The sequence below is a fragment of the Drosophila eugracilis genome, unplaced genomic scaffold (assembly GCF_018153835.1).
Source record: "Drosophila eugracilis isolate 14026-0451.02 unplaced genomic scaffold, ASM1815383v1 contig_2155, whole genome shotgun sequence".
In the NCBI taxonomy this organism is placed as follows: domain Eukaryota; kingdom Metazoa; phylum Arthropoda; class Insecta; order Diptera; family Drosophilidae; genus Drosophila; species Drosophila eugracilis.
Genome location: NW_024573039.1, coordinates 258,222 through 281,405, shown reverse-complemented (window position 1 = coordinate 281,405; position 23,184 = coordinate 258,222). Strand labels below are relative to the sequence as shown.

At 50.5% G+C, this 23,184-nt stretch overlaps 5 protein-coding genes across 5 annotated transcripts; 2 read left to right on the top strand and 3 right to left on the bottom strand.

Moving 5' to 3' along the window:
* Window positions 1-119: 119 nt before the first annotated feature.
* On the top strand, window positions 120-3,972 carry LOC108111853 (heat shock protein 60A). The gene is made up of 3 exons (XM_017221462.2): window positions 120-290; window positions 1,728-3,098; window positions 3,162-3,972. The coding sequence occupies exons 2-3, from the start codon at window positions 1,728-1,730 to the stop codon at window positions 3,510-3,512; spliced, it is 1,722 nt and encodes a 573-aa protein (XP_017076951.1). The 5' UTR covers window positions 120-290; the 3' UTR covers window positions 3,513-3,972.
* Window positions 3,973-4,072: 100 nt separating this feature from the next.
* Window positions 4,073-18,421, bottom strand: LOC108111852. The gene is given in 4 exon segments (XM_017221461.2): window positions 4,073-7,046; window positions 9,509-14,675; window positions 14,738-17,499; window positions 17,619-18,421. Coding segments are annotated over 3 exon segments (10,449 nt in total). The 5' UTR covers window positions 17,439-17,499; window positions 17,619-18,421; the 3' UTR covers window positions 4,073-4,465.
* Window positions 7,360-9,502, bottom strand: LOC108111855 (importin subunit alpha-like). Its single transcript, XM_017221465.1, has 2 exons — window positions 8,970-9,502; window positions 7,360-8,901 (listed from the first exon to the last, which is right to left on the bottom strand). The coding sequence occupies exon 2, from the start codon at window positions 8,889-8,891 to the stop codon at window positions 7,590-7,592; it is 1,302 nt and encodes a 433-aa protein (XP_017076954.1). The 5' UTR covers window positions 8,892-8,901; window positions 8,970-9,502; the 3' UTR covers window positions 7,360-7,589.
* Window positions 18,422-19,004: 583 nt separating the features above from the next.
* On the top strand, window positions 19,005-20,585 carry LOC108111881 (26S proteasome regulatory subunit 6B). Its single transcript, XM_017221511.2, has 3 exons — window positions 19,005-19,141; window positions 19,208-19,291; window positions 19,360-20,585. Exons 1-3 carry the CDS (start codon window positions 19,106-19,108, stop codon window positions 20,479-20,481), a joined length of 1,242 nt encoding a protein of 413 aa, XP_017077000.1. The 5' UTR covers window positions 19,005-19,105; the 3' UTR covers window positions 20,482-20,585.
* Window positions 20,586-20,665: 80 nt separating this feature from the next.
* Window positions 20,666-22,993, bottom strand: LOC108111880 (signal recognition particle receptor subunit alpha homolog). The gene is made up of 3 exons (XM_017221510.2): window positions 22,763-22,993; window positions 22,036-22,692; window positions 20,666-21,853 (listed from the first exon to the last, which is right to left on the bottom strand). The coding sequence occupies exons 1-3, from the start codon at window positions 22,877-22,879 to the stop codon at window positions 20,771-20,773; spliced, it is 1,857 nt and encodes a 618-aa protein (XP_017076999.1). The 5' UTR covers window positions 22,880-22,993; the 3' UTR covers window positions 20,666-20,770.
* Window positions 22,994-23,184: the final 191 nt, after the last annotated feature.

Below are 23,184 nucleotides of genomic sequence, written 5' to 3'. Positions count from 1 at the left end.
ATATATATTTACGGCATTAAATTTGTGAATCCCCCTTATAAGAACACCAAAAAGTTGATAGCAACTTCTAATAATAATCGTTTATCAATCGATAGTACATGGCATATTTCGTGGGTCGACGCACGGTAATACTAATTCACATTAAGGTTAGGAAGTTCGGTCCGCCTGTGCGCACATTTCGAAGCGAGTAAACTGAAGTGAAGTGAGCTTATTGTTTCACATCAAATATAAATTCGGAAGCATTCGTTTAACTGTCTTGTTAATAATTCGCACTACAAGTTTTATTCACAGTAAGTCTGCATTTCAATTACCATCGATTGTAGAATTCCCGTTTTCCAACATGCATTTTAAGTGAGTGTGTGCCTGTATGATTGTCGGTTATATAAGAGCGAGCAATCTGGCAGATAGCCGGCAAATCGTGTTTCCAGAAAGTTCTGTCCATTAATTAGTGGAAAGTAGAAGTTATCTTCTTAATAATAAATAGTCAAATCCTAATCTTCCTTAATCACTTTCTCTCACTCACACATACGCAAATGCACGCTAAAAAGTGACTTGGGAAAAGCGCACATGTTTTTTCACTGCTTGCCGGCAACCGAAAGTTCAATTTCACATTTATCAGTGGCATTGCATGTGCTGCTAGCTCTTTCCATTTCCCTTCTCTCGTTGATGTTTTGGATTTGTTAAATAACAGGCCCTCTAAATTTTAAGGGGGTCTTATTTTTCTTCCTCGACTCGTTACATAAATCGTTTCTTCTGGAATGCTCGGTGCTAAGAGATGCCTTTGTTGTTCGTTCCATGGGAGGTGGGGGCCTGGCCGGTACAGTGAAACATCGGTGATCTAATCTTTTGGTTCTTAATCTAAAGTAAAGAACATGCCAATTCATTTCATGTTTTTATGTACTTATTGAAGTTGTTTTAAGGACATCTTTTTTTCAAGTTTTTAATAGGAAATTGTTTTTCAAGGATTTCAATTTTATTTTTTTTTATCAATTAATTTCTCCATGTAATTTATGTAACTACATCAACAATGAAACACTATTTATATTTATTGCACTTTTAATGATTCTGTGTATACATCTACAAAATTGTAAATGGCTTGCGTAACCTCCCAAAAGAGTCTTTTAATTTTGGCTTGTTTTATTTAAAAACCTTATCTTCCTTATTTTTCTGTATTCTTAAATATTCGCCATTAACATTTTCTTATCCACGTGGATTACATATGTTGCTGATGCACATGAATACCTTGCGTCAGTTTCTGAAGCTTATAACAGAAAACTTCTGAAATTTCTATTGTTACATTTTTTATATAAAACAAATCTGAAATATTGGACTTTTTATATATGTTTATGTAATTTTCTTTTGTATCTTTAAAGTGGTTTTTAAGCCATAAAGTAAAAATGTTTCATCGATTTTAGTGTCACAACTGATTTGACAACTTTTCAAGTACAAGTCATCAGAAAGTTCATTTCGTGTGTAGAACTTCGTCAGTTCACATTATTTCCAAAATTTTACATTAAAATAAAGATCGAGATTTATTTCTGTACTTTGACCCGCTTGATTTGTTTGCTTATCAACTAAAAGAATACGAGGTAAACAACGCGAAGACACCCCATCTTGGGGAGGGTAAACTCTTGGCCAGAGCACGTGCTCGGATTGGGGCCAGTAGCTCCCCCACCGTCTGATAGTCTCGGTTAAACCTAATACCAATCTTCGTCTCTCCTTCGCAGATGTTCCGTTTGCCAGTTTCGCTTGCTCGTACCTCCATCAGCCGCCAGTTGGCCATGCGCGGCTATGCTAAGGACGTGAGATTCGGTCCTGAGGTGCGCGCCATGATGCTCCAGGGCGTCGATGTGCTGGCTGATGCCGTGGCGGTGACCATGGGACCCAAGGGTCGCAATGTGATCATCGAGCAGTCCTGGGGCTCGCCCAAGATCACCAAGGATGGTGTGACTGTGGCTAAGGCCATTGAACTGAAGGACAAGTTTCAGAACATTGGTGCCAAGCTGGTTCAGGATGTGGCCAACAACACCAACGAGGAGGCTGGTGATGGCACCACCACTGCCACCGTTCTGGCCCGCGCCATTGCCAAGGAGGGCTTCGAGAAGATTTCGAAGGGCGCCAACCCCGTTGAGATTCGTCGTGGTGTTATGCTGGCCGTTGAAACCGTCAAGGACAACCTTAAGACCATGTCGCGCACGGTGAAGACCCCCGAGGAGATCGCTCAGGTAGCCACCATCTCAGCCAACGGAGACCAGGCCATCGGCAGTCTCATCAGTGAGGCCATGAAGAAGGTGGGACGCGATGGCGTCATCACCGTCAAGGATGGCAAGACCCTGAACGATGAGCTGGAGGTGATTGAGGGCATGAAGTTCGATCGCGGCTACATTTCTCCCTACTTCATCAACTCCTCCAAGGGCGCCAAGGTGGAGTTCCAGGATGCTCTGCTCCTGCTGTCCGAGAAGAAGATTTCCTCGGTCCAGAGCATCATTCCCGCTTTGGAGCTGGCCAACTCACAGCGCAAGCCCCTGGTCATTATTGCTGAGGATATCGATGGCGAGGCCCTAAGCACCCTGGTGGTGAACCGCCTCAAGATCGGCCTGCAGGTGGCTGCTGTAAAGGCTCCTGGATTCGGTGACAACCGCAAGAGCACCCTCACCGATATGGCTATCGCCTCTGGCGGTATTGTGTTCGGCGATGATGCTGATCTCGTCAAGCTGGAGGATGTTAAGGTCAGCGACCTGGGCCAAGTGGGCGAAGTTGTGATTACCAAGGACGACACTCTGCTGCTGAAGGGCAAGGGCAAGAAGGATGCTGTGGAGCGTCGCGTTGAACAACTCAAGGATCAGATCGAAGAGACCACCTCTGAGTACGAAAAGGAGAAGCTGCAGGAGCGTCTGGCCCGCCTGGCCTCCGGTGTTGCCCTACTGCGCGTTGGAGGTTCCAGCGAGGTCGAGGTCAACGAGAAGAAGGATCGCGTTCATGATGCTCTGAATGCCACCCGTGCTGCTGTTGAAGAGGGAATCGTTCCCGGAGGTGGCACCGCTCTGCTACGTTGCATTGAAAAGCTCGACTCTGTTAAGACCACCAACGAGGATCAGGTAAGAGCAGTCGCTTTCGTTCTGTTTAGCAATCTATATTAAATTAACTTCCATCCCTCACAGAACCTCGGCGTTGAGATTGTCCGTCGTGCCCTGCGCATGCCTTGCCTGACGATTGCCAAGAATGCTGGCGTTGATGGTGCCATGGTTGTGGCTAAGGTGGAGACACAGTCCGGTGACTACGGCTACGATGCTCTGAAGGGCGAGTACGGCAACCTGATCGAAAAGGGAATCATCGATCCCACCAAGGTGGTGCGCACTGCCATCACGGACGCTTCCGGTGTCGCTTCTCTGCTGACTACCGCCGAGGCTGTGGTCACTGAGATCCCTAAGGAGGAGGGTGCTCCTGGCATTCCCGGCATGGGTGGAATGGGCGGTATGGGAGGCATGGGCGGCATGGGTGGTATGATGTAAGCCGCCTGATGTGTGAGAGTGAGAGAGATGAAGCCAGCGTACATGTTTAAGTCATGATGTGAAGCGATGTCGTAGAATGGCCAGCGAACGCATGTCATGATCAGTCACACCAGTCGACGCGAGACCCACCAATATCTCTTACATCGGTGCATCCAGCAATCCATCCACATACTACCCCTCTTTTGACTACACACGCATTATAATCCTTGATGTAACCTTATTTTGCTTCGCATTTATCCTTTGGCAAAAGCAGAAACATCAATCAATCAACTATCATACAACCCAGCTGGATGTGAGCTCGCCGAGGCTCCTGCGTTTGCTCTGCCACACCCCATCGCTTACATTGTGTTCTCCGTTTTTTTAACTATTCCTTAACTCTATTTTTTTACATGTTATATATGTAAAGATACCGTTAGTTGTAAAATATAAAATAAAAAACAGAAGTTAAATTGAGGAAAAATTTGCAATTTCGTTTCGTACTCTTTCATTTTGCTAAATTAGAAGGCAACTGGTTTAATTGTTGTGCTCAAATTTATATTTGTTGCTTTTTCGCTTTTTTGTTTGTTTTGTTTATTAATTATAAATACATTTAATAAAAAAAAACCTAAATAATGTAACGCTTAGATGTTTAAAAGAAAGAAAAATATGTTGCATATACTCCGCATACGGTTAATGGGACCAGGGCCGGGAGGCATCTGCGTGGCGAATGGGCTCTTTATCTTTAGCTTAAGCTTCAGCTATAGCTCCATCTCCAGATGATCCCCTCCTGGCACTGGCGCTAACGATTAACGATGACACAATGGCAGTACGTATGTGATCGATGGCGGCGATGGGTGGTCGGCTGCCCGCACCGACTCCGCCCTCGAGGCCTATGGCTATGACTTTTCTGGCAGGAGAATATACTCATCCAGCGTGTGCTTATCCAGATGTAGCTCTACGCCTTTTTCCCACTCCTAGCACTTGCGCTTGGGCGTGCGCCGCTTGACACCGCAGTTGTCTCCCTTCTTGCTGCCCTTGGCAATGGCCAGTAGCTTTACTAGCTTCTTGTGCGAGTCACCCACGATCCAGCCGTGCTTCTGGTACGGCTCGTTCTCTTCAAAGTGCTTGCCGGGTGACGGTGACGCCTCCTCCGTCTCCAGCTCCATCCTATCCCCGTCTCTCTGTTCGCTTCCAGCTCCTGTTCGAGAACCTGCATCGGCCGCTTCACCCTCGTCGTCTAAGCGCCCGAATTCATCATCGCTGGAGCTGCTCCAGTAGTACAGTTGCTTCTCGCTTGCCGGCCGCTTTCTTCTCGCTGGAGATTGGCGATTGGTCTGGGATCTTCGTTTGGTCTTAAGATTCTTGTTGCTGCTGCTGCTATTGTTGTTATTATTGGTGGTGCTGCTGGTGGTGGCAACTGAGCTACTCCTGGGATGCGGAGGCGGCGGCAACTGTTGGGGATTATTGTAACGCGCCTTTATCCTTTCCCTTTGAGGTTCTTGCTGAGAAGCTACGGGCAGGGGTGGTGGTGGTGTCGGTTCCTTTTCCTGGTCAGCCTTTGCCTTGGGCTGTTGCCTTGACCTGCGTGTCCTGGTTGTTGGTTCCACATCCGCCTCTGCCTGCTCCTCTTCCTCATCCTCCTTATTCAGCTGCATCTTTTGCTTTTCATTGCCGCGCTTTTTACGATTGTTGTTTGCCTTGTCCACTGGAGTTTTACTCTTGGCAGTTGTTTTGGATTTTCCCTTAGCAGGAGGCATCACAACATCTGGTTGAGGAGCGTTCACCACAGTTGGAAGAGCAGGAGGTGTATGGGGCGGTTGTTGGTTTCGTTGCCTTGCCCGCGGTTTCGGTTGCTCCACTTCAGCTGGTATTTGCTTCTTATCGCCAGCGCGGTTTTTCCGCTTCGCTGGAGCTGCCTGAGGCATTTGAGCTTTCTTGCTAGCCACCGGTGGAACCACGGGCTCCGGCTGGGTGTTTGCCTCACTGGTCTTACGCTTGCGTCGCTGTTCCTGCTGCTCCTTTTGCTCGATCAATGCAATAATGTCCTTGGTGGACAAGAACTCCTCATACTCGTCAGAGCTCCAAGTCTCCACCAGTTTCTTGGGCCGATTGGTGGCGCAGCGTCGCTTGGACTTGCGTTGCCCCTCATCGATCAGCTGTTCTATCTCTTCGTGACTCATACCTAGTTCGGACTGCAGCTTGGTTAGATCCTTGCGCGGCTTACGATTGGATGAGGAGGATCCAGAGGCTGCGGCGGCTACCTTTGATTTGGCTTTTGCCTTAGCCGGGGTGGATTTGGTGGCCTTTTTGGTAGTATTTGCTACTGAGTTCTTCGGCTTTCTGCCCGGTGGTAATGCACTGGGTGCGGGCATTGCCGCCGGCGCTGCCGGAGCTGCTGGCGCAGCCATGGGTTCCACCTGATGATGGTGGTGGTGATGGTGATGGTGGTGATGCTGCTGATGATGGTGTGGCTGCTGTAGCGCTTGATGATGCCGTTCCCAGTTCTCCTGCATCATGGCTGGGGAAGCTTCCATATCGGATGCTTTAGCCGCTCCGCCACCACGCAGCTCATCAAAGATTTGGTCGAGATTCGCTTGGTTTTTCGGCAGCGCCTTAATCTTGGCCATTCCAGGCACCACACTGGGACCAGGCAGAACTGCCGCTGATGTAGCCACCACCGGTGCCTTGGCGCTACTGGCGTGCTTGAAAATCCGGCCCATGATCAGCGACTTATTCTCAAATGTTTTGGCCGTGGCCCGACTAGAACTGCTGCTGCTACTCCGGCTGCCACTTCTGCTATTTTTCGCTGACGAGGAAGATGAGGATGACGAGCTGGAGGTCGACATGGTTCGCCCTCCTGCTGGCGGCGGAACTACACGACTTGCGGGCACTCCAACTCTAACCTCAGGTTCTGGCTCCGGGTCCACATCGCCGTCACAACTCAGTGTCCCAAAATCGTAATCATCTCGGTCGGAGTAACTAACGGTCGAGACGCTGTTGTTATCCTGCTCCTGCAGCAAGTTAACACATGTCTTGGGCTTCTGAAACGTTATGGGGGCCTTTTCCTCCAGTCCAATGTTCTTGAAAGGCCGGTCGGGAATGATTATCCGTCCGGACGCTGGAGGCAGTGTCGCCGAGCTGGCTACACCCGCTGCCGCCTTGATGATGGAGGCGTGCATTATCGTTTTCGAGGACGTGGAACTCTGTTGCTGCTCCATTGGTCCGGTGGGTGTCACTGTGGGCGTGCCAGTGGGCGTGGGCGTTGGCGTGGGAGTCTGTTGCATCGCAGATGGTAAAGCTGGTACGGCAGGAGTCGCGGGTGCAGGCGGCAGATGGGGCAGGAAGTCGCCGCCGGGCTTCTCACTGCCCAGTGCAATGTCCGCCAATTCAGTCAGCTTGCAGACTCCTCTGCCCGTCTTGGCCAGCTCCAGTAAGTCCATCTGCAGGTTCACGTTCTCATAGCCCTTCATAGCAGCCTTCGTCTTAAAGCGAGAAGTTGTGGTGGCGGAAAACTGAGACACAGCCGAGTAACTGGGCGAGAGCCGGTTGTGATTGCTGTAAAAGATATAAAAGAGATGAGTGAGTGGTTAATATAAAAGGTTTTACATTAAACCCACTACTTGTAGAGTCAAAGGGGTATATTGAATTCGTAGGAAGTTTACTTATTAGTTTGATCAGGATCAATAACCTAGCCATGCCCGCTTGTTGTATGAACGCTGTACGCTGTCTTGAAAACTATAAAAGCTAGAATATTGAGATTAAGCATGATGAATCTAGATGAATCTGCCCAACTAGATGGTACCCTTAAGGTGGCGCATGGGTTATTCCTGCACGTTGATGGTCTTGAATTTGTAGGCCTGCGCATTTTGTTGGCCGTTTTCGAAGAAGCTTCAAGAAAAGCCTGCGATACGAAACGAAAAAGTACCCTAAAGATCCGAGCTAGGTAGCGAGTCCAACGCGAAGATATGGTGGTCACGTTATGGTAGAAAATCATATAAGTAAAACGAGGTGTTTATGTAAAAATATATATAATTCCGATGCAAGTACATACAAGTACAGGTTAGGGAGTGTGATAACTGTGAAACTTTTTAAACCGAACTAGAATGTCGCCGTCGGAATGATAATGTAATCATATATTATGGTCTTAGCCTTCTTGTAGACCACCATGCTGTCGTGCATCAGTAGACTTTCCAGCTTGTCTAGCCCGCCCATCTCAATGACCACCTCAGAGAAGCTTTCTGTCAAGCCAAGCTTTTCGATCAAGACAAACAGATTGCACAACCCGGTGAGGACTGCCTTAAGGATACCAGTGTCGTCTGCACTTAACAGATTTAAATAGGGCTTTAAAATCATAAACCTATCAATCAGTTGTTCAATAATCTGTTCCGGAGTGCCGAAACTCATGGCGTTGGTCACCGCCCAAGCAGCCTGCTCCTTGGCTCTTAAGTTTCCTTTCTTTAGCACTTCGCGAACTCCATCAAATACTTCGGCCTGGATGGCCGCTTGAATCCGCTGTTGGGATCTAGCCGTGATGGTGTTGATTACTGCGGCAGCATCCTCAACAATCTCAGCTTTGTAGTGGTATAACAGAATTCGTATCCACGGAAGTGCTCCGGAGGCGATTACGACCTCTGTCTGTTCATCCGAGGCAGCCACGATGATACCGACAATTCGTAGGGCAGGCGTAACTATGCTCGGCTCAAACTTTTGAATCAGCTGAGCTAGGTGCGGCACTGATCCCAAGTCGATCAGCACCTGGATCATGCTGTGGTCCCGCTCCAAAATGCAATATAATGTACAGCACGCTTCGGTAAGCACCTGGGCGTCATGGCTTAACATAAGCTTCGAAAGGACCGGCACAAAAGTCTTCACTTCATCCAAAGGTGGCGGCGGATTCTGGTGACTGCACAGATTACTCATCAGCCATGCTATGCTTCGTAGGATGGTGATCGGAGACCTCCTGTTGGTCAATGGCATAATATTTTCGATCACGTTGTGTTGAATGATAATGTCGCGAGAAGCAGCTCCATCACTAGCTATGTTGGCGAGCGCACAGACCGCCTGGTCAGCCAGATCAATGAAGCCGGACTGTAGAAGTTTCGCTAAATGCGGTACCGCATTGTTCTCAATCACGCAGCGCGTCTGATCGGATGTCCCGGATGCGATGTTAACCAGGACCCATGCGGCCTCAAACTGCAGCATTGGATGTTCGTTTTTCTGAAGGAAGCCTACGAAAGTGGGCACCATGTCATGCCCGATCAATAGGTCTATGGATGCAGTGCTTTCTCCAATGACCATCTTGCGGGCAGATTCTGTGCCCAGGAGCTGGAGGTGATCATCCTCACTGCTTATAGCCTCCACTATCTCGTCCACCGACATCCGTTCCTCATCGCAACTCATTTGTTAGCAGCTATTGAATTTCAGTTGTTGTTAGGAAGAGTGGGATGTGGATGCTTTGATGGAATGTTTACTACTGACCTGTGCGTTGAGCTTTGCTAATGTTTAAACATTAAATAAAACTCAGGGGATACTCTTTTGAGGTTTACATGAGAAAAGTCGGTAATTGAAGAACCTTTCTTAGTTACATTTTTCCAGACATTGTATGGTATCTTTTCTTGATCTTCGTCATTCAAGTTTTGAAGTTTTCAGCTTTACGGAAATTGCATTAATGGATCAGTGATCAGCCGTACAGTGTTCTTTTTGAAGGATCAATCCATATTAATGGAAAAAAAGAGGCGAGTGCGAAAGTTCAGTTTAATGTTTTTAATTTTTAATGTTTCCCTAAAAATTGTCACTAAAAAAGAGGACTTTTCCGTATCTTCATATGTCCGTTTGTCCGTTTGTCCGTTTGTCCGTTTATCCGTTTGGTAAAAAGATAACTGATACTCGCGGCACTACACTAAAGCGTTCTTTCTTGGTTAAAAACTGAAAATAATAGAAAACCCCATTCTTCTACGTATGTATTAGTATGGAGACCGTAATAAAAGGGTAAAATTGGTCAACAAATTTAAACTTACGTGGGAGTGGTGGTGGGCGTAACTGCGGGCGGGTTGCGGAACAGCTGTTGGATGACCGGCTGATGGCAGACAGCAGGAGCTGGATGAGGAGCAGGAACTGGCGCAGAAGCAGGAACAGGAGCAGGTACCTCTGCGGGTGGCGGCGGCGAGGGAGACGGAGACGGTGAGGCCGGCGGTGGTAGAGAAAGCGAAGGAGACGCAGGCGGTGGAAGCGACGGCGATGGCGATGCTGGTGGCGGCAATGAAGACGACCGAGATGGCGACGGTGAAGCTGGAGGCGGTGGCGGTTGCTTTCTGCCCGCCGTCACTATCACTGATGTGGTGGCGGGACCAGCACCTCCGCCGGGAAGGGGACGTGGCGTTTCGGCGCTCTTCAGAATATTACAGCACTCGTAGAATAGACGCTCGTCGGGATTAAGATTAAGACGAGACCCAGTTTGAGCTGTCGGACTGTGCTGATTGTCGTGCAGCCGCAGACTTGCCTCTGTAATCACATGATGCACTTGCTCCTGTTGCTGCTGCTGCTGTTGATGATGATGGACATGCTCCCTCTGTAGCTGGGCCCTCTTCTGCTCCTGAATCCTATGCATCTCTCGTTCCCTTTCCTGGTGAGCCACCTGGGAGGGAACCATCAGCACGGAGGCTCTCATCTGCTGTGGAGCTGCTGCCGGCTGCTCCTCCTGATGTTGCACTGTCATCTCAGCTTGTCCGTCATCCCTATTGTTATCCAATTCGTGCGCATGCTGGGGACTGGAAGGAGCTGTCTGTGACTGCAAGTACTCCTGGGCAGACAGCTTAGACACATGGGCTAGGGTCATGTTGTGCTTGGATAGCGAGGTGGCCGTGAAGAAGCTTTTACCGCACAACTTGCAGCCATACTTCTCAGCATCCAGTTCGCTACGCTGCGTCCGCTTTTTTGGACGTCGCGTGAGCAACACACTCCTTCGTCTTCTTCTTCGGCGCCCGCGTCCACCGCGTCCCAGATCTTGGGAGTAACTAGTGTACACACTCATCTCATCATCCAGATCCATGTCCATCACCTCGGTGTTCGTGTTATCGTCACACATGGAACCGAAGTTCGAGTGCTCATCATTCAGATTCGGTGCACTACGCACGCTCATCGAAGTGGGTGGACGATAGTATTTGTCCTGGTCCTGATCCTGGTCGGGATCTCCCTCCCCGTCGAACTCGTCGTGGGCAAACTCAAAGTCCTCGTTGGTAGTGGCCGACATGATCTTCTCGTTTACGTTCTTGGCAATCTCCGTGAGATAGTTGTCCTCCTCTTCAGGATTGTCGTTCGTCGTGGGAGCTGACTGCTCTCTAGCCGGCTCCTTGTGCTCCACCTGCTCCTTGTGTATGTTTTTGTTAAGTCGTGGATCACGACTAAAAGTTGGTGCCGGCGGTATCGGCTCCTGTTTCTCCTGCTTGCTGCCCTGCTGCTGCTTAGACTGCTGTTGTTGATCCCTAACTACGGCGCTGCTCAGGATGCTTGGCCGCAGTATGGAACTCACTGGCGGCTGAGTCTGGCTGTTGGCTCCTGCCGTCGGCTGTGAGTCTTTGGCCTCCCTAGCTTCCTTCGCGAGCAGTTGCTTCTCGATGCCAATAGAGAAGGACTCTAGCGAAGACTTGAGCAGACTAATGTTTTCATTGGTAGCCTTGCCACCGCCGCCACCAACTCCACCGGCTTTGCCCCGGCGGTAGTAGCAACTCTGACGACGTTTCGGCCTGCCACGCACTGGAGGATTTGGCGGCGACTCTGTTACCGTCTCAACCTCCTTCTTCGCTAATTTGGCGGCAGCAGCGGAGGAAGGCCCGAGTGCAGCATTACGCTTGGTGCTAGACATGAGCAACATCCCGGTGAGTAGCAAGTCCTCACTTTTCTCGTACGCCAGATTCTCCAGCTTCTTAAGATTATCCCTCCGGGCATTGTCGATCTTAAAGCTTTCTAACAGTTGATCGGCCACAATAGCCGCCAGTTCGTTCTTCCGTCGCCGACGCTGCTTCTTTTTGGTGGGCAATTCCTCCTCCTCCTTAGCCGGAGCTGGTTCCTCAGCTAGTGTGGTGGCTGTCGTTGGTATTGGCTGCTCCGACTGCGCTAGACTGTGGAAGCCCGAGGAGGTGTTGTTGTTCAGGTTGCTGCTGTGTTCCTCCATCAGGGAACTGCAGTTGGTCTCTGCCATCGTGGTTGGCGGGGGCGTGGCAGTGCGCGGTGGCAGAGGCAAGGCGGGTGCCACGGAAATTACGGAGACGGGCACAGGAGTAGGCACAGACGTTTCCGGCTGTGTAACGATCGCTGGAACAGGATCAGGAGATTCCGGAGATTGGCTAAAAATAGGCGGGGGAGTGGCTGCAGACGTGGTGACAGGAACGGTCGTCGAATCAGTAGCCGACAGTATAATATCAGGCTTCTTTTCTCTCAGACTCAATACCGGACCTTGAACTAGGACGGGCGTTTGGGGCAGGACTGTAGCTGGAGCCGGGATTGTATCTGGCAACGGATGAATTTCACCTATCGCATTGCCATTCACCGGCAGCGGGATGCATTGCTGCAAAGGTGCCACCGGTAACGTCTCTTCCAAGGCTAGCAGGGCTGAGCGACAATCGATGGTTCGCGACCGCATGGAACGCTTCTTAGGCGCTAAGTTCTTGACAGGCGCAGGCTGCGGCACTGGAGTCACGGGAACTAGAGCAGCAGAAGGAATAACAGCCGCAGGAATAGCATTCACAGATTGACATTTGTCAAAAGCTGGTAATAATGGTAGTCCTGCGGAGGGTTGTAACGCCAAGATGCAGTTGCTTGCTGTTGATTTGGGCGGCGTTTCCTCCAGCTTTTCCTTCTCTCTTTCTCTTTCTACTTCCCTCTCTCTTTCCTTTTAGCCTGCTCCCTCCTCATCATAGTCCGGCAAACTCGCTTGGACAGCCATAATAACTGAGTTAATGGCATCGTCGATATGGTTGTTAACCACCTCATCCATGCGTGGAAACACCTTGGCCTGGCCTTTACCATTGTCCTTTTTAGAATTCCCAGTTCCCTCTAGAGAACGCTTTTTCCCACCTGAGCCCTTTACTGGATGAACCGGCGCAGCAACAGATGCGGCAACAGAAACGGATGGTGGACCGCTGGACGGCACCACCACGCCAGTGCCGGGATTACGCACCTGTGGGATCTTGAGCAGGTCCAGGTTGGAGTAATATTGCGATGCCAGTGGGGCTGGAACTCCCCCTGTCATAGGCAGCTGACAAGGTACTGGAGCACCACCTGGAGTCGTGGTTGCAAGGGGTGCACCCGGTTGCTGTTGAGATGGCAGACCAGTTGCTCCCGTCACCAAGGGCAATGGGACCAGGGGCATTGTCATCTCCTGTTGCATCCTTGGCGGCGGCACAGGAGACGGCTTTCTGCTTGACTTCTTCGACAGATCCAGGGGCTCCATATCAATGTCCAAACCGATCAAGTTTCTTGCCTCGAATCCACAGATTGTCTGCCTTCTGGCAGGCATACCTCCAGTGCGAAGATGCGGTAGTCCAACGAGTCCAGGATCCCCCGTTGTACCACTAATCAACGGCTTTTGAAGCACTCCTCGCTGACTGGTCAGATTCAGGGGTTGATGATCCATCACGAACATGGTTGTTGGTGCTGGATTAGGGTTTGTATTGCCTTGGAGCTGTGGCATATACAATGGCACCTTAGGCAACATATTAACGTTCACGGGTACGGGTACTGGTCCCACTGGCAGTGGAGCTGGCATTCCCTGCATTCCCAACGTCATTGCGACTGGCACAGGAAGAGGAACGGCCACAGATACGGGCGCAGGGATAGGAGGCGGTACTGCCAGCGTCGCTTCCAACGGAGGATACTGCTTCAGGGCAGCCAACGAGGCTGGTTTCGGTGGTGGGGCAGCCATCTGTTTGGCCGCCGCCTTGGTGGGCGTACGCCTCGGTGGCGGATGTGTCAAAGTAGTTATTGGCTGAGTGGCAGGTGCATTGACTGGCAGAGGAGCAAGTGCAGCGACTGGCAGAGGAGCTGGTGCCACGACTGGCGGAGGAACCGGCACAGGCACTGGTATACTGTTAAACACAGGATGTGTAAGAGCAGCAGGAGGAGGAAGTGCAGCAGGCGTTGCAACCAAAGTGGGAGGACCAACTGGTGGTAAGGGAAGAACTGCTAGCGGAATCGTAACTGCTTCTGCCAGCTCCGCCGGTGGTTTTGGCGCCAGTAAAGACTCCACCACGGGTTCCGGTGTGGCATCCACCTTAATGATTCGCCGCGAAACTGCTTTACGTTTGGGCGTCTTTGTCTGCACTCGTTCCTTATCACACGCAAGAACTGCATTTGAATCCACCAGTTTCGGTGTCGTTTCCACCTTTTCAGTCGGCCTAATCTGCTCCAATTTTTCTTTCTCCTTTTCAAATGGCACAGGCGGAGGCACTTGCTCCGTTTTAAGCTTCTCCTCCAGTTTGCCGGTGAGCATGGCTATGCAGTCGCTAATCCTCTTGCTACGCTTTACAGTCGAATTTGGCGTCGTTAGTCGAGTGCTGGTGGAGAATGGTGGAGCTGTAGCTACAGATTGCGGGGATTTGGTGGCTGGTGCAGGAGTTGTGGGCGGTGTGGGCATTAGCTGCTTGCTGGGAGTAGGCGATGCGGGCTCGGGCTCCGACTCCTGCACAGAGGCAGGTGGAGCAGCTGCCTCTGAAAGTGTTAGGGGCAGCTCAAGTCGCAGGGATGGCTTTTCCTCAGCGGGAGATCGTGACTTGGCAGTGACTGTGGGTGCGGGCGGTTTCGCCTCAGGTTTGCTTGGCAAATCCTCCGACGCGGCTGTAGCCGGTGGCTCTGGCGGAGATTTGGCTTTGTCCAATTTGGCCTTTTGCTGCTGTTGCTTCTGTTTACGGCGACTGCGCTGCTGCTTAGCGGCGACAGCGGCTGCCGACGAGCCTGTCGTCACCACAGAGGATCTCGATCGGGATCTCGTGGTGCGCAGCAAGTGCTGATTGTAGATTCTCTTGGTGCTGCTGCGCTGCTGTTTGGATTTCGATTTGACCAGTGACTTGACCATGGATTTGGCCTTGGCCTTGTTCTTAGCCTTACGCTTGGCCTTGTTGTCAACGGGGAATATCTTTTTGCAGATGCGCTTGGCGGGAAGATTCTCCAGCATTTTCCTTATGGATTCGGCTGAAAAAATTAAGTGAATAAATAAAGAAATTGGTATTGATAGTAACTCATAGGTAACTTACCATCGCTGGGCCTTTGGCGCGGCGAATTCTTCAACTTGGATGAACTGGAGCCACTCTCATCGCCCTCGGGCTCTCCATCGCCATCTCCATCGGCTTCGCCATCTCCGATTCCCTCCTCTACTTCCACCTCCAACTTTTCTTTCTTGCGGGCGGAGAGTTGTTTGAGCGGCTTCTTGGAGAAGGCTCGTCGCTTTTTGGTGCCGCAGTAGTAGCGATACTTCCGCTTCTTGGCCAGGGACCACACATAGTCGCCAGAGCAGTCCAGCATGTGTCGATAGAGATCCATAAGACCGCTGCACTTGCGACCGCACTTGGTGCAGCTAGAAGGAGCGGACGATGAGGACGACAGCGTCGTTGTCGCAGTGGAGGAGATGCAGGTGGAGTTGGACATCGAAGTAGGGGCGGCCGACATTAGAGTGGAGGCAGAGGATGAGCTGGGCGAGCAGGACGACGAAGAGGACGCATTACCCGATCCCGAGGCCGGCGATGGTTGCTGCTGCTCTAGTCCCGAAAGCGGAGTGGGCGTGGACACCTCGTACGAGGAGCGCGAAGAGGCAGACGACCTGGTCTCCTCCTCTGGCTGCACCCGCTCCTGCTCCTGTTTGGGCTGCTGCACTGGTGCAGGCGCAATCTGAGGCCATCGTATGCAGTTGCTCGCGGCAGCAAAACGTCCTAGCGCCCGTTTGGGTATGAAGAGGTGGCGGAGCAAGTTTCCAGCAAGCAGTTCCCGTCCAACAACCTCGTAGTGCGTGGCGTAGATGTGCGAGTGGCGGAAGGTCTTGTGCTCCTCCAGCGACTTCCGCTGGTCGAACTTGGCGCCACAACATATGCACAGGTAGAGTCGTGGCCGTGCCCACTCGCCGCTGAGCACGACGGCCCTTCGGTTCCTATTCCGTTCTCGCTCCTGGTCCGACTCCCGGACCTGATCGCTGGTCCCAGATTTCGGTTTAAGCTGCAGCAGGGAAAGGAAACTCTCGTCGGCAAAAGTCTGAGGCAGTAGGTCATCTCCAGGATGCAAATCCCGTCCATCGTCCTCCTCCTCGTTTTCGCACTTGATGACCGCCTGTTCGTTTTGCTCTAAGATGATGTGCGGCAACAGACGGTGGTCCAGAATGAGATTAAGCTGCTCTAACAAGCGGCGCTGCTCATGGTTCTGCTCTTCCGCTAACGACAGTGAGAGATCGTGCTTTTGGCGCATCGTCAGCTGGGTCCACATGTCCAGCTTGGAGAGATCGCGAAGGCCCAGGTAATTTGGCTGCTTCAGCTTCTTTATTAGCCTTCCGCCCTCATTGATTAACGTAAACTTCTTTACGTAGTCCCACTTCCACTTCCAGCTGTGCTTGGTATGCGGTCTCCGCCGGAACTTGGCCAGTGGCAACAGTTCCCCCGTGCCGCCGAATTGCTCCGCGGTTAGCAGCGTGGGATATGATGCGCCACCGGGACCCAGCTGGCTTGGACCGTGCAGCATGATCAGTTCCTGCTTCTGGGATGCGGACGACGATGAGGATGATGACGACGACGCGGACGTGAGTAGCCGACCGTCGAGATGATTCTGCAGATTGTGGCGCACATTAAAGATAACATCCTTGTAGAACTTGTCATCGAACACTGAGCTGACGGCGGAGGAGGATGAGGAGGAGGCGCAAGCCATGCTTGCTGGCAGTCGAAAGACTGCATCAGGATTGACAGCTTCCTGCGATTGCAGAGCCTGACTTCCAGCCGGTGTGACCTGCTGTGGCTGCACCTGCTGATGTTGTTGCCGCTGAGCTGCTGCCCGGCTGCTGCTCCGAGACTTGCCACTGGGCGTGGCTAAGGGCGGCGGTTCTTCCTCCTTGCGCTGATTGCGATTCCGATGGCTGGGCAGACGGTTCTGCGTGAGTCCGAGGCGAAAGAGCACCGGCTCATCAGCACCCATTAGACCAGGCTTGGGGGCATGGGCATCCTCAGGATGTTGCAACGGATGCTGTTGTCGTTGGTGCCCCGACAAATGGTCCGCATCCTGGAAGCGCAGGCGACACGACTGACAGCCAAAGTATTTGTCCGCATGCTGCTCGCTTAGGTGCTGGAATAGCTGATCCAGATGCTTGGCCGGCAGGCAAATCTGGGGTGGCGTGGTCTGTCGGCGATTGGCCTGTTGCCCACACCACTGGCAACCTGGGAAGCCACCGGCGGGATGGGAATTGGAGCTGGTGGAACGGCCGCTGCAGCGTCGCTCCTGCCGCTCGGTGTGAAACTTCTCCACATGCTTTGCCTGCAGCTTGCCGGAGGCGAACTTCCTATCACAGTACAGACACAGGACCTTTGAATGGCCTGCTCCTCCTAGCCCAGCGGCCTCGTCCCGCTCTCGTTCCCTTTCGCGTTCTCGGTCCCGTTCCCTTTCCCGTTCCTCCGTCATCTGATGCAGCTTCTCCACAAGGCGGGGCAGTCGCTCCAATGGGAGGCTGCATATTAGCGAGAGTGGTTCGTGATCCGCCTCCGGTTCTGGTTGATCCTCGTGCGGTTCCAAATCCTCCTGCTCTACGTCCACTTCCTCCGCCTGCCTGGTCTGCCGTTTCTTGCGTGGATTGGGGGCAGTGGTAGCGGCAGCGGCAGCTAAAGCTGTAGCTGGGGGTGTGGTCGGTCCAATTGGATTCTTGCCGTTGACTTGTTCCTCCGAGAACTTGAAGCCACGGCGCAGGCCAAAGCGCGACATGGTCTTCATGTGGAGGCCACTTGGTCGTCCGTCGGGCGGTTCGTTGCTCAAGCTTACTGCTTCGTCACTCCTGTAAGCAGTGCGAGGCAAACAACAAATTACTACTGCACTACTGCTTCGTTCTTCCTTCTTCTTTTTGTTGACAAATAAACCGCAAGAAGAAGCAGCGAAAAAACAAAAACTACTCACACACACACGCACGCACACCTGCTCAATTGGAAATTATACAATAAACATTTTCAACTCCTCGGATTTATCTGTTATCGGTTATTGTTTTGGCCTATAGCATTATTAGCACTCCACTCCACTTTCCACTTCGATTTGCGACTTTTGTGACTTGGTCTTGGTCTCTCCAGCTTTTCGCTACAATTCGTTTTGTTTCGTTTCGTTGTATTGCACTTTTCCGGGATTTCTGGATTTTTTCTCTTCTCTATATTTTTGGGGGAGGATTGCGGGATGCGGACCTGGACAAAAGCAGGACCGGATCCGTATCGGATCAGCGGATTGCACGCGAATAACCAATAACGCACGGCATTGCAGTTAGTATCGTTGCGTATTTTGTATTATTTTTTCCCTGGCCTTTCTTTCCACCCTAACAACTGCGTTAGGAGGTATCTAACGTTTAGCCCAAATCGATGCGTGCGTACGGCGCAGAGGGGGCGGCGACGATGGCGGAGGGGGCGGGGTTCAGCAGGACGACGATACTTTCTGGCAATCGTACTCGTACTTGTACTCGTTCCCGTTCTGATACTGATACTAACGATGGCCAAACTATTTTTCGGCGGCGGCATTATCAGCCATCAAAAGTGCTATATAAACACTAATTCCGATTTCACTGTCCTCCAGCTCATGTGTGTATATATTTGGTTCGTTCACACGCACACAACACAGCAGCAGGAGCGCCCGAGTTAAATGTGTGTTTTTTTCTTTTTTCTTATGGGAAATCGAAATCGCGTCAAAATGGTCGGGTTTACCAGTGTGTACACACTTGTCTCGTTGTCGCAAAGTGCTCAAGCTATCGATAGTTCTCACTGCACTAGAGATAGATGTTTTATTCAACTAATTTTCATTAAATTAGATAATATTCTATACAAATTTGTATCTAACATCATTGAAGTTCTAAACTTACCCAAAACTCAAATAATTCAACTTAAAAATTATCGAAATCCGATAGTTTTTACTCAAGATTTTAGATAAATGTTTAAGGTATTATCATTATCATTATTTTATTTAAATAAATATAACTTTTGCGGGACTATTGATTACTTCTAATATTTTGGTACATAGATTAGGACATCTCTGCTAATTTAAAAAGTTCTGAATATTTAGTTTCCTGTATACCAACAACAACAAATATTGCATTAATAAATTTGATAGATAGCCAAAGAATTTAAAGTTCGTTACTTAATAATAGCGTCTCTTCATTTTATTTATTTTCTTATTGGCAAATCAGTAGTCGAAATACCAGCTAATTTTCCCCATTTGATAGGTAAATTAAAAGTACTCTAATGGCGATAAGCTTATCGATAGGCCACTCGCCGATTATCGATTGCTGTGTGTGACCGCAAGCCGCGTTGCCACCCCGTTGCAGTGCAGGCTTGTTTTTGACGAGTCATTTTAGTCGCCTCGCAAAAAAAGCAAACTAATAAAACGAAACTCACTGCTAGACGGAAACAATGCCGTACAACATGGACGTACTGATGCCGGAGAAGGTATATAATTGTTTTTTCTACGCCTGCTTAGCTTAATAACGTCTCCTTTCCACTATCTTTGCTCAGGACGAGCTTTCCGACTTGAAACCGAAGGATGCGCACAGTTCTCTTGACGAACTGGACACGGAGGATCTGTATGTGCGCTACAAGGTAAGCAAATTGGCTTCCAGATATTTACATTGATCCAACCATTTTAATCCTTGTATACCATATCACAGAAATTGCAAAAGACCCTTGAATTCATAGAGGTGCAGGAGGAGTACATCAAGGACGAGCAGCGGAATCTGAAGAAGGAATACCTCCACGCCCAGGAGGAGGTGAAGCGTATTCAGTCGGTGCCGCTGGTGATCGGCCAATTCCTGGAGGCCGTCGACCAAAACACAGGCATTGTGGGCTCCACCACCGGCTCAAATTACTATGTGCGCATCCTGTCCACCATCGACCGAGAACTGCTGAAGCCCTCCGCCTCGGTAGCCCTGCACAAGCACAGCAATGCCCTGGTAGATGTTCTGCCGCCGGAGGCTGATAGCTCAATTTCAATGCTGCAGCCGGACGAGAAGCCCGATGTGAGTTACGCGGACATTGGTGGCATGGATATGCAGAAGCAAGAAATCCGGGAAGCAGTGGAGCTGCCTCTGACCCACTTTGAGCTTTACAAGCAGATCGGTATTGATCCGCCGCGCGGAGTGCTCATGTACGGCCCGCCTGGATGCGGCAAGACCATGTTGGCCAAGGCGGTGGCACATCACACAACGGCCTCGTTCATTCGCGTTGTCGGATCGGAGTTCGTGCAGAAGTATCTAGGTGAGGGACCGCGCATGGTTCGCGACGTCTTCCGGCTGGCCAAGGAGAACGCTCCAGCCATTATCTTCATTGACGAAATTGATGCAATTGCCACAAAGCGATTCGATGCACAGACAGGCGCTGATCGTGAGGTGCAGCGCATCTTGCTCGAGCTACTGAACCAGATGGATGGCTTCGATCAGACCACCAACGTCAAGGTGATCATGGCCACCAATAGGGCCGACACTCTGGATCCTGCCCTGCTGCGACCTGGTCGTCTGGATCGAAAGATCGAGTTCCCGCTGCCCGATCGTCGACAGAAGCGGCTCGTCTTCTCCACCATCACATCAAAAATGAACCTCAGCGAGGACGTTGATCTTGAGGAGTTTGTGGCGCGACCGGATAAGATCTCTGGCGCCGATATCAACGCTATTTGCCAAGAGGCGGGCATGCACGCTGTGCGCGAGAACCGCTACATTGTCCTGGCAAAGGACTTTGAGAAGGGATACAAAAATAATATCAAGAAGGACGAGCAGGAGCACGAGTTCTACAAATAGATTAAGCTTAACATTTTTTCCCACCCATTGTCCCTATACACTACACTTCTTTGTACGCCTAAAGTTATATAACATTAATAAAACAACTCGTATTTGAAAAGTTACAAGAATATCGACTTTCTTGGATGGCTTTCATTTAAGTCGAACCAATACAGAAACCACCCAGATGAAAACCATGGCAATCTTACTCAACAACAAAATAGAAAAACGAACTGTATTTGATTGGGTCAAAAGGACATATAAACAAAGAGCATTGGAAATTGGAAAGGTGTTGAATGGATAAAGGGATTTACTTCATCAGAGAGTTGACCACGGCATTTACATTGATCGCCTTGAGGTCGGCGTACGTCTGACCCGTGCCTACGAACACAATTGGCTGGCCGGTGATGTAGGTCATGGAGATGGCGGCGCCCACCTTGTCGTCAATGGTGTCGAACTTTGTCAGCACGATGCCGTCGATGATGTGCGGATTCTCGTTGGAGGAGTAGTCGGCCAGCGACTGGTTGAACTTGACCAGCTGATCGACGGCCTCATTGCCCACCAGCGCTTCGCCCACGAAGAGCACCAGATCTGGGTTGTTCACCTTGATCAGTTTGGACAGCGATCGCATCAGCGGCTCATTATCCTGCATGCGTCCGGCGGTGTCTACGAGCACCACGTCCACCCGTGTGTCGTGGGCGAACTTGATGGCCTCCATGGCGATGCCGGCAGCATCCTTGCCGTACCCCTTCTCGTACAGCTGCACCATAGTGCGACCATCGTGCTTGGCCGCCGGATGCAGGGCGTTCAAGTGGCGGGTGTGTGTTCGCAGCTGCTCAACGGCACCGGCGCGGAACGTATCGCAGGCGGCGATAAGGACGTTAAAGTCGTTCTCGATCAGCCAGAAACAGATCTTTGCCAGGTTAGTGGACTTCCCCACACCATTTACACCACAAAAGATAATTGTATATGGTCGACCGTTTCGCTTTGACTCCAGGGCATCGCGAATGATGTCGATGCGCCGTTTCGGGGAGAGAATCCTCACCAACGATTGGGTTAAAGCCTCCTTTACCTGGCTAGCTATGCTGTCGAAGGTGCCCATTTGCTTGCCATCCAGGCTGGTGGCCACCGAGTCGCAAAGCTTGGCCGCAATCTCTGTGGCCACATTCTTCGATATCAGATGGTCTCGCATCTTCTCCAGCGCCGGCTGCAGATCAGCCAACGTCATGGTCTTGCCACCCACAATTCCCTTGAAATAAGAAAGTAGGCCGCCGCGTTTGTTCTTCTTCGTTTGCACCACCTCCTCCTCATCAGAAGACTCCTCCTCGTTCTCATCTTCGTCCTCGCTCTCCACGTCCAGGTCGCGGATTACGCCTTGCATTGTGCCAACCAGCTGACGTTTCAAAAAGACAGAAAACAGTGAGTTAAGTGAATACCTGTGTTCTGAACCCCCCAAAGTAGTTTTATAATAGTCAAATTATTTTCTATAAACTGGTTATGGTAATATTAATAGATAATGTTACTTTAGAAGATCCAATTGCAATATAAAAGTGAAAGTTGCCCAGCCTAACTTACCTCGGTGTTGATGTTCTGGTACTGCACATCCTCAGGCGCATCCTTGGAGCGATCTAGATTGATGGCGTCTTTGGAATTGCCGCCTAGATCCCAGACGCGTGGCTTCTTGCCGGCCTTCTCGGAAGAGGTGGATTTGCTGGGCTTCAAATCGCTGGGCGAGGTTTTCTTGGTGGGCGTGAGCTTCTCGCGTAGCTTCCGCCGGATGAGTTTGTCCATGTTGACGGCGGACGCAGATTGCGGGGACGAGGGTTGCGACTTGGTGGGCGGCGGACTCTCCTGGATATTGACCCGCTTCTCGGTCGGTTTTTTATCGTCCTGGATCATTGAGGCAACAGTTTTCTTCGACTTCTGCGACTCATTGTAGGAGCGCATGGCCTTAGGGGCCTTCACCTGCTTTGCTGACGCCTCCTCGGCGGCACTGAGCACCCGGCGGTATTCCCGATCGAAATCATAGTCGCCGCCCAGTTGCTCTGACGCGGGAATGCCGCCGTACTTCTCCTTGAAGGCCGTCTGCATGTCCGCCAAGAAGCCATCCAGGTAGTTCAGTTTGATCACCTTCTGGAAAATGGCCGCGTAGACTAGGTCTAGTTCATTATCCAGCTTAAATTGCACAGCCAGATGGTCTTCCTCGAAGTACTTGGCCTCTGTGTTTCGATCCTGTATCCAAAAATGATTAGTATCCATCCGTACACAGTCTACATCTACCTCCACCTGAATATCCACTCACCTCCAGGATGACGCCACGTATCAGGCTGTTTATGCAGGAGGCGAAGCTGTTTCCGGACACATTCGTGTGCCACAGCACCACACCACCCTTGGTGAATATCACCACAAATTCTAACATTTTAACTACTCTTCCGACTCGGTAGTTTGAACAACGCGACAAAGTTTACAACACAATCTAGCATTGCATTTGCATCAATTTGACACACTTTCCACGTCACTTTGCTGCCCAGAGATGCCACTCTGCTCGCTGCCAGTGGGATATCGTTATCGACAATACGCGGCAAACATTGATTATTTAAATTTTAAAAATGTTAAATTCGGAAACTTATAGATTAAAAACCTTAATACTATCTACAACTGAAATAAATTTGAATATAAAATAAAAACAAAATGGTGTTCTTTGAGGTTCTTAATGGTAAAGCT

Bases quoted from the DNA above. Each gene is read 5' to 3' on its own strand.
- LOC108111853 (XM_017221462.2), top strand. From the start codon at position 1,728: ATGTTCCGTTTGCCAGTTTCGCTTGCTCGTACCTCCATCAGCCGCCAG. The intron at 3,099-3,161 runs GTAAGAGCAGTC...CATCCCTCACAG, and splicing joins AGACCACCAACGAGGATCAG to AACCTCGGCGTTGAGATTGT.
- LOC108111855 (XM_017221465.1), bottom strand. From the start codon at position 8,891: ATGAGTTGCGATGAGGAACGGATGTCGGTGGACGAGATAGTGGAGGCT.
- LOC108111881 (XM_017221511.2), top strand. From the start codon at position 19,106: ATGCCGTACAACATGGACGTACTGATGCCGGAGAAG. The intron at 19,142-19,207 runs GTATATAATTGT...ATCTTTGCTCAG, and splicing joins ACGTACTGATGCCGGAGAAG to GACGAGCTTTCCGACTTGAA. The intron at 19,292-19,359 runs GTAAGCAAATTG...ACCATATCACAG, and splicing joins ATCTGTATGTGCGCTACAAG to AAATTGCAAAAGACCCTTGA.
- LOC108111880 (XM_017221510.2), bottom strand. From the start codon at position 22,879: ATGTTAGAATTTGTGGTGATATTCACCAAGGGTGGTGTGGTGCTGTGG. The intron at 22,693-22,762 runs GTGAGTGGATAT...TTTTGGATACAG, and splicing joins TACGTGGCGTCATCCTGGAG to GATCGAAACACAGAGGCCAA. The intron at 21,854-22,035 runs GTAAGTTAGGCT...TTGAAACGTCAG, and splicing joins ACCAGAACATCAACACCGAG to CTGGTTGGCACAATGCAAGG.